The following is a 9,426-nucleotide window of genomic DNA, read 5'->3' as shown; positions in this document are numbered from 1 at the left end:
CTGGTACTGCGCCGGTTTTTCATCCATCTTAGCTATTTATCATACCTGTTACTATTGCCATTACTATTGTCCGGAAACAGTTTTCACTTCTCGGATCAGGCTTTCCAGACTCGCATCATTGTCCTCCCTTCCAAATCTACAGTCGTCTTTCCATGTCATCTGGTGTCAGGCCCCAAGCCCCTGTGAAGCCTCACTTCCATCCCTTTGCTTTACAGAATGTATGGACTAGGTTCTCCCCATTACCTGCCAGCTCTCTTGGCTTTTCCCACCAGCATCTGCATGCCCTCCATTTGCACCAGTTTCCTTTTGCCGGCATCTCCATCTCCTGCCCCAGCCTGTCTCTGAGGAAAAGGAACAACTGGCAAACCTAGAAAAGAACATGTCTTTTCCTCTGGCCCTTCCAGAGCACCTGCCCATCCATCCTATTCTCTGCCAGTGTCTCTTCCTATAATATTAATGCACATGTAATAAAAATAAGTTCTTTTAATTTTTCACTTATTAAAGCTCTTATTCGAGGTCAGGAGATATGACTTGGTGAGCTCTGGGCTCTAGAGAGCAATCTCAGAAATGGGCCGGAGAGTTCCTCCTCCGATTCGAGCGTGAGGAGTTGCACCTGCCAGGCCTGAGGGGACAGTGTGCTTAGCAGCTGACAAGGGCAAGGCAAGAATGGGAACATACCTATCTCTGTGACAGGAGGTTATGAAATCCTACCAAGAAGCACCAGGTGGCAGATGCAGGGTCCTATTTTCCCAAAGTCACAAGCACTTGAAGAGAGATCTTGTCTGATAAAACGATTACCACATAATCGATCTTGCATGCACAGCAATTTTGAGAGCTATCCTGGGAGTTAGGTGTGTAGTGTTTCTCGTATTGTTGAGGCTCGTAAAAATCTTGTATGGCTGCAGGCAAACCAAACCCTTGACAGGCTCTGTGTCCCGCTGACTCGAGGACCAAGCCCATGCACTCCCTGTATATAAGGAACAGTCTCTGTGCTTGGGGTAGAGGAGTGTGAGCTCCTTTCCTTTTCCGACTTTGCTCCAACTCTCTCCAAGGCAGCATGAATCGAAACTTTAGTTCCAGGTCTGGGTTCCGGAGTGGAGGGGGCTTCAGCTCTGGCTCTGCCGGCGCGGTCAGCTTCCAACGCAGGACCACAAGCAGCTCCGTGCGCCACAGCGGGGGAGGTGGTGGGAGATTTTCAGGGGGAAGATGTGGAGGTGGTGGGGGCGGCGGTCGTTTTGGAAGTCGAAGCCTTGTCAACCTTGGTGGCAGTAAGAGTATCTCCATAAGTGTGGCCGGAGGAGGTGGACGTGGTGGTTTTGGTGGTGGTTATGGTGGTGGTGGCTTTGGGGGTGGTGGTTTTGGGGGTGGCGGCTATGGAGGTTTTAGCAGTGGAGGTGGTTTTGGTGGAGGCGGTTTTGGTGGAGGCGGTTTTGGTGGAGGTGGTTTTGGTGGAGGCGGTTTTGGGCCTTTCTGCCCACCTGGTGGCATACAGGAAGTCACCATCAACCAGAGCCTTCTGCAACCCCTTAATGTGGAGATTGACCCTGAGATCCAAAGAGTAAAGACTCAAGAAAGGGAGCAAATCAAGTCACTCAACAACCAATTTGCCTCCTTCATTGACAAGGTGAGTTTATCTGCTCAGTGCACACGTGGAGGGCTGCTCTTGGTCCATTTGGGATTGCTTGGGTTTCAGCCTCAAGTTTCTGTTTGGATATTTTGTGGAATTGCCTTCTAGGAGATATGTTATAAGTATTCTTGTGAATGATTCTAATGACTAAACTCTCTCTTGAACAAAGAGGTCGTGGGCTACATAAGTGTGGGTCAATGTGACGTCACCTTAAAGTGTCTTTTCATTCAGCTCTTGAGCTGAATTGGGACTTACATATGGTGAATGAAGGCAATAGAAATGGGGCTAACTCAGCTCTCTAGGGTGCAAATGAGAGTTCTGGAAAGGTCTTCCTAACCATAAAAAGGGAGTTGAGGGTGAATAGAGTGCACTGTGATATTGTAGCAGAAAGGATGTAGTAAGTCGCACCAAACATCTTTTGCTTTCAGGAGGGGAGCTCTGCCCTCTGAAAATGTTACCTTGGTACAAGTTTTTTGTTTTTTTTTTTATACTGTCAACTCAAAGTTATCCACAATAGATTTCAAATTCTATTTTGGATTTCCCCAACATACCTCTGAATGTGTGAATGCTTACAGAATGCATACCAATGTTTATGGCAATCTACCTAAAAAGGTTGAAAGGCAAATCTCTTAAGCATCATGTAACCACTTCAAGTGTAACTGCAGTAATTTTATATAGGGCTTTGCTGTTTGGTATTTGTCTAGTTACTCCCTTCGAAAGTTCTAGCTGCAACAGTATAAAAATTACCCTTCTCAGGAAATCAGATCTTCTGTGAATTAACAGTGAGTTAGATTTTGTTATTAAAAAAATGATGCTAACTTGATCTTCTTCCTATTTCTCTGCCATGGCCAGGAAAACAGGACTTGAAAGAACAAATTCTTTTCCAAACGAGGCCTGGGTCTCACTGTGGGGTAGCTTATGGCACTCAGTGGCCAGTGGACTCCATTTCTGCATCAGTCGGTAATGGCGGCTTGTGTTCTCAGGTGCGATTCTTGGAGCAGCAGAACCAGGTGCTGCAAACAAAATGGGAGCTGCTGCAGCAGGTAGATACCTCCACTCGGACCCACAGCTTAGAACCCTACTTTGAGTCCTACATCAACAATCTTAGAAGGAGAGTGGACCAACTGAAGAATGACCAGTCTAATATGGATTCGGAATTGAAGAACATGCAAGACCTGGTGGAAGATTACCGGAACAAGTAAGGAAGACTGGCCAGGCAATCCTTGACTTGTGTTCTAAAATATTTCCTGGAAGTGGCAAGCTAAGGCTATGAGTCTTAAGCTAAGACTGTATGTAGTGATATCTTTTGTTAGGTTAGAGACCAATTAATTTGGCATTTTCAGAATTCTTCCTCTTCTCAGAAGCTGGGAACAGCTTAGCAGTTTTGTTGCTCAGGAGGAAGAGGTGGCCAAGCTGTCCTAGGCTAATAACAGGAGGCAATGACAGCTGATGCCAATCTCAGTTGGGGAAGCTGAACTTTAGGTCTCACCTTCTCCAAATACCGAAATCCCTCTGATTTCCTTGTAGGTATGAGGACGAGATCAACAAGCGGACAAATGCAGAAAATGAATTTGTTACCATCAAGAAGGTGAGCAAATCTGTAGAATGGACCTCACATCTGAAATAAAGAATATAAGAGGGTCTCCAATTACTAAGCAGAAGGAAGTCATGACGTGGAGAACCTGGTGGGAGGCCTGATGAATAGCCCACTAGAGTTTGCCCCCCACATTATCATGGACCTGGGCTTATCCAGGCTATTTGCTTCTCCAGCTCTCTCAGGCCTTCATGGAGGAGGCAGGGAGGCAAGTTTTCAGCGACTCAGGCGAGCTGTCCTGTGATTGTGATTCCAAGGGGTGGGGCAGTCTAGGGATTGTGATCCGCCTGGAGTAGGAAGGTGTGGAGGAGACTCCAAATGCTTGTTCTACTTGGAGAGGCCCCTTACAGCTGGTGAGAGGGACTTGCCCTGGGAAGAACATGACTTCACGATGTCCATTATTCCTCTAGGATGTGGATGCCGCTTATATGACTAAGGTGGACCTTCAGGCCAAAGTTGACAACTTGCAGCAGGAAATTGATTTCCTCACAGTGCTCTACCAGGCAGTAAGTCCTCTGCTTTTGACCACGTTTACCCAAATGAAGAGCCTCTGAGCCTACGCCCATCACTATCCAGAAGAACAAAGATACATCTTCCATCTCCTGACTCCTCCCTCTAAGTTGTGTTTTGTTTTAACGCTGTAAGAGTCACTGAACTAATATGTCTTGCAGGAGCTGTCCCAGATGCAGACTCAAATCAGCGAAACCAATGTCATCCTGTCCATGGACAACAACCGCAGCCTGGACCTGGACAGCATCATCGCTGAGGTCAAAGCTCAGTATGAGGAGATCGCCCAGAAGAGCAAGGTTGAGGCCGAGGCACTGTACCAGACCAAGGTGAATGAGCCGAATGTCTAGCCAGTTTTCCTGAAATGTCTTGTCCTGCTGTCCTGTGTTTTCTCTTATATTTGTATGAGCGAGCCATGGTATGCTCTGCCACATCTAATTAACTTTATGCACCATCTTTAGTATGAAGAGCTCCAGATAACTGCTGGCAAACATGGGGACAATCTGAAAAGTACAAAGATGGAGATTTCAGAGCTGAATCGGATGGCCCAGAGACTTCGATCTGAAATTGATAGTGTCAAGAAGCAGGTACTTGTTCCTTCCTTCTACTGCTCAGCTATAGATATATGGCATTGGGGAGGGAGGCTCAGGTAACTGGAGGACACTTTCCTAGTGTTGAATCTTGCAATCTGCTCCAAGCCTTTGGTGATCATTCTGATTCCCACAATTCAGCTTTTGTGCTGGGTTCTCTTTAGGGAAGCTTGTGAAAATGACCTGGCAGAGAAATGGATGTGATGGTCATGAGTGATCTAGCTCATGATGCAAAGACGTGGTGAATGAGAGGAAAGGCGGCCAGGAGGTTTCAGGGTAGGAGTTTAGAAGAATGTCAGGTGTGTAAGGGTTAGAGAAGCTTCAAGTCAGGGCCAGGAGAGGCTGCTGCCTTCCCTTTAAGGGCTTTTAAGGAAGTAACGCAGTGACGAGCTATCCAGAGGCAGTGATGTGTTATCCAGAGCCATGAGTTGACTTAAAACTGTTGTGATTCTGCTGTACCCAGGGTAGCAGCCTCACTGAGGTGGACAGAGGAATCTGAGATAAGAAGGCAAGGGTGGGATTAGGCGATAGGACAGTGTGTAACATATGGGCTTCTCCTCTCTTAGATCTCCGCGCTGCAGCAGTCCATCAGTGATGCCGAGCAGCGTGGTGAGAATGCCCTCAAAGATGCCCAGGGCAAGCTGGCCGAGCTGGAGGACGCCCTGCACAAGGCCAAGGAGGACATGGCCCGCCTGCTGCGTGACTACCAGGAGCTGATGAACACCAAACTGGCCTTGGACATGGAGATCGCCACCTACAGAACCCTTCTGGAAGGAGAGGAAAGCAGGTGAGGACAGAACCCTGGGCAGTTTGGCCATTTCTTATGGTGCTTCTTCCCTTGTAAGCTGACTGCTATCCAGCATGCAGCCAAGAGGCTGCAGCTTGTCCTGGGTAGGGGGAGAGGAGAGGTATAGGGCGCAGGAGGAAAGACTTGGTCTTTTGGGACCTCAACTTTGTTTGGAGGGCTATCCCATCTCCATGAAGCGCTTTGAGAAGGAATAATCTATTCTCCATCTGGGCTGGCTCAGATGTCATCTGGCCTAAAGGTAATGGCACTCACTTCAAGACTCTTGTCTATCTCGGGTATCTTCCATGGAGATTTCTCTCTGTGTTCGCGCTGAGAAGATGGCAGAAGTTTGGGAGTCCAAGGGGACTGGATCGGGTTTCAGATCAAGTGGGGAGGAGGAGCCCCAAATGGGGAGAATCTCTGCCTCGGCAGCTGGAGAGTCATGAGGGATTTGCTTTTCTTCCTCCTACAGGATGTCTGGAGAGTGTACCCCGAGCGTGAGCGTGTGTAAGTACAAGCTGCTTTCCCGGGGGGCACGTGCAGGTTTTGCTGGGCTGGAAAGGGAGGTGGGCTGACGATAACTGAGTGTCCCCTTGCAGCTGTGAACACCAGCCACACCACCATCAGTGGAGGTGGTGGCCGAGGAGGCGGGGGTTTCAGCTCCGGAGGCGGCAGCGGCAGGGGCTACGGTCTTGGAGGCGGCAGTTACGGCTCCGGAGGCGGGGGCGGCGGCAATTACGGCTCCGGAGGCGGGGGCGGTGGCAATTACGGCTCCGGAGGTGGCGGCGGGGGTGGCTACGGCTCCGGTAGCAGCAGTGGGGTCCACAGAGGCGGCTCTGGAGGGGGCAGCTGGGGTTCCGGAGGGAGCTCCGGAGGCCGGGGATCCAGCTCTGGCCGTACCAAGACCTCTAGTGGCAGTTCCAGCGTGAAGTTTGTTTCCACCAGCTATTCCAGAGCAGTCAGATAAAGAGGTGTCCTCCATCCTGTTAGCCCTCCCTCTCCATCACTGCCAAATATGCTTGGCAAGACCAAGGTCAGTTGCCCCAGCCTCATTGGAGAAAAGAGCTTTCATTAGTTACACCAGTTCACCCCAGTTCCCCAGCTCTTTCCTATCTTCTCTGCTTCCCAAAGAAGTTTTTAGATCAGTGGCACTCTCAGCCCCTCTGGCTATGACCCTGCTTTGTGCTTTACCCGAGAAACAGTTCAGCAATGACGACTCCACACATTACATTTCAAAGCACCTCCTTAAGTCAGCCAGATGAGGGCTGGTTAGAACCACAGCTTCTTTGCTGTTCATGGAGCACATGCTCTGGACACTCCTTAATACCCTCTTTCTTGGAGCAAGCTCTGTGCTGCTTTGGTTTTGTATATAAAGTGTGAACAAGTTGATTGTCTTTTGTGGAGAGGTCTTAAACTCCCCCCTTCCTTGTATTGCTGCAATAAACTGCATTTTGAAATTCTCTCTGAGTCTCAATTTCCTTTGTTCATGGCACTGTCTGTCCTGAGTGGGTGCTTTGTGGGAGGGAAAGAAGACCTTGGAGCCATGTAGCATATGGGGGAGTTGGGACACATGAAAATGATGGGCAAGATGGGGGCCCTGGTCAGGCACCATTCATCTTTAAGCATTTGATAGTTAAATACAACACACTCTTTCCCAGAGTGTGCAGATGTCATGGAGAAATGGAGAGACTGGAGTATTCATCCGAGACACTTTTATTCATCTGAGACGTCTTTCTTGGAAAGGGCAGTGAGCAAGGAGTTTGGGAAGGAGGAGTTTGGTATTGAGAAGAAAGGAAAGTATGGTGTGGAAAAGTAATTGGTCATGTGGAACAGTCAGTGATGAGAAGGGCATGGGTACCACAGGTGCTACAGCCAGAATACAGACTTTGGCTTGGGAGTTCAAGAGCCAAGAGTGGTCATGTATCCATTTCTCCTCTTTCAGGCCCCTACCCAAAGCTCTGTTCAATCTAAGAAGTTCAGTTGTGCACATATAGCTCGTACTTGTGAAGTAGTTCAACGGGAAAGCATAGTGATCAGAAGCATGGGCATTTGGACTCAGATATTCTTGGGTTTGGATCTTACTACCTTATTTACTAGCTTTGTGATAATGTGCAAGTTACAGACCTCTCTGTACCTCAGTTTTATTATCTCTAAAATGGGGATAACATGCCTTCCTTGTGGGAATTATTGTAAGGATTAGCACTGGTATTTTTGATAGTGCCATTTTTGATAGTAATGCTGCTGCTGATCTGGCTATTGTAACATTGCTTGTTGGTCTCTAGACAGCTCAGTAGACGCTTGCTCTAAAGACCAATGAACATCAGCTTCCAAGGGGTTCTATGACCATGAAAAGGTCAGTCAACTTTCCTGAAGATTAATTTTCATAACTTCCAATTAAGAAAAGTCTTCCTAGCTCTAGTGTCAACCAGAACTGAAGGGAATAAAGAGAGTATAGATCAACAAAAGTATAATGTAAATACAACCTGGTGAGGTATACCTCTCCTCTCCAATCCTGTCTGGACTGATGTGAAAAAGAACAAACTTCAATTCAGAGAAACTGGGTTTAAGCTACTGTGGTATTTAAGGGGCGGGTTAAGGAAAATAATCCACAGCTCACTGGATGTGTGGATCCTTGGACAAATCAGTTGGCCTTTCTGAGCTTCACTTGCCTTGTAGATAGAATGGGGATGAGACTATTTGCTTCTGGACGTCAAGAGGATAAAATACATAATGTGAAATGCTTTGTGAATTGTGAATAAGTTATACAGAAGTAGTTGCATGAAATTAAAAGGGAGTGACAAAGAAGTAGAAGACAGCTGGCTGTCGAGGGCACCAAGGAGGGAAATGCCTTGGCATGGTCACTGTGGCCCAGAGACAGCTCTGTAGTGATGTAGAATTGATTTTGGTAGTGCACCCAATTTGAATCTGCTTCTGAGGACTAATATTTGTGAACTAAACACATAAGTGATGGATGTGTGAACCATAATGCCCATGTATTAGTTCGTCACATATTCAGTGACTGAAATACCAGAGCTCCCCATCCTGTTATCAAGATACCTGACTAAACTGAGTTAGTCAGAATAGGTGGCGTGGTGATTATTGATTTAGAACAATGGGAGTTGAGTGGCCTTGAGGGAGATGGTTTACTTTCCTCCACGGGAGAGAAGACTTCTGGGGCCACTAGATACAACACCTGGGATACTACTGAGTGAATGAACCAATGAGAGTGTTCTAGTACTCTGGCACACATTTTCTAACTTCTTTCTTATGTTACAACTTTCTTTAGTTATATTTTACATTGGAGATACTCTTGTTCATCTTGTTTGGACTTGGGTTTTCTTGGTAAGGTCAGACATAAAACACAGACCCTATAATTTACAGTGAGACTTATCAAAACCTGTCAGGTCAGAGGACTAAATGAAAACCATGTGTAGGTCAGTATATAATTAGTTGAAGAACTAAATCGACTAATATGAAGTGCATTAGTACTAGAGAGACAGCAAGGAAAAATCTGGGATTCCATTCAGTTCAACAAACAGTTCCTACACACATACTATGTGTCAGGGACAAGTCCACATGTTTGGGGATACTATGATGAGCAAGACATGGCTCTTGCTGTCAAAGAGCTCAGAGGCTTGGGTGTTGGGGTGTAGGCATATGTGCTGTTACAATGCACCCGACCCAGGTGATGATAAACACACACATAAGGTGTAGAAATGATACATACGGAAGGGATGCATGCAGGGTTTTAGAGGATAAACAGGAATTTGTTGGGCAGACAAGGCAGAGAAGGACACTCCAGACAGAAGGAATAATATGGGTAAAGACATGGAAGAATGAAATTACATGAAGTGTTTGATCATCTGAAGGAGCATGAAGTTAGTGACAAGAAATAAGGGCGAACAATGTTTATAGCAGCAATGTCCACAATAGCCAAACCATGGAAAGAGCCAAGATGTCCATCAACAGATGAATGGATAAAGAAGATGTGGTGTATATATACAATGGAATATTATGCAGCCATCAAAAAACCCCGAAGTCTTGCCATTTGCAACAACGTGGATGGAACTAGAGGGTATTATACTAAGCGAAATAAGTCAATCAGAGAAAGACAAGTATTATATGATCTCACTGATATGAGGAATTCTTAATCTCAGGAAACAAACTGAGGGTTGCTGGAGTGGTGGGGGGTGGCAGGGATGGGGTGGCTGGGTGATAGACATTGGGGAGGGTATGTGCTATGGTGAGGGTTGTGAATTGTGTAAGACTGATGAATCACAGATCTGTACCTCTGAAACAAATAATACATTATATGTTGAAA

General features: G+C 46.7%; 1 protein-coding gene across 1 annotated transcript; it reads left to right on the top strand.

The window, feature by feature from the left end:
• The first annotated feature begins 852 nt into the window (after window positions 1-852).
• LOC102737024 (keratin, type II cytoskeletal 1) lies at window positions 853-6,547 on the top strand. Its single transcript, XM_031041942.2, has 9 exons — window positions 853-1,624; window positions 2,611-2,825; window positions 3,155-3,215; window positions 3,632-3,727; window positions 3,893-4,057; window positions 4,190-4,315; window positions 4,885-5,105; window positions 5,578-5,612; window positions 5,705-6,547. The coding sequence occupies exons 1-9, from the start codon at window positions 1,058-1,060 to the stop codon at window positions 6,070-6,072; spliced, it is 1,854 nt and encodes a 617-aa protein (XP_030897802.2). The 5' UTR covers window positions 853-1,057; the 3' UTR covers window positions 6,073-6,547.
• Window positions 6,548-9,426: the final 2,879 nt, after the last annotated feature.

Source organism: Leptonychotes weddellii, chromosome 5 (genome assembly GCF_054177405.1).
Source record: "Leptonychotes weddellii isolate Sample4059 chromosome 5, ASM5417740v2, whole genome shotgun sequence".
NCBI lineage: Eukaryota > Metazoa > Chordata > Mammalia > Carnivora > Phocidae > Leptonychotes > Leptonychotes weddellii.
The sequence above is the reverse complement of the archived record's forward strand: the minus strand, read 5'-3'. Positions and strand labels throughout refer to the sequence as shown.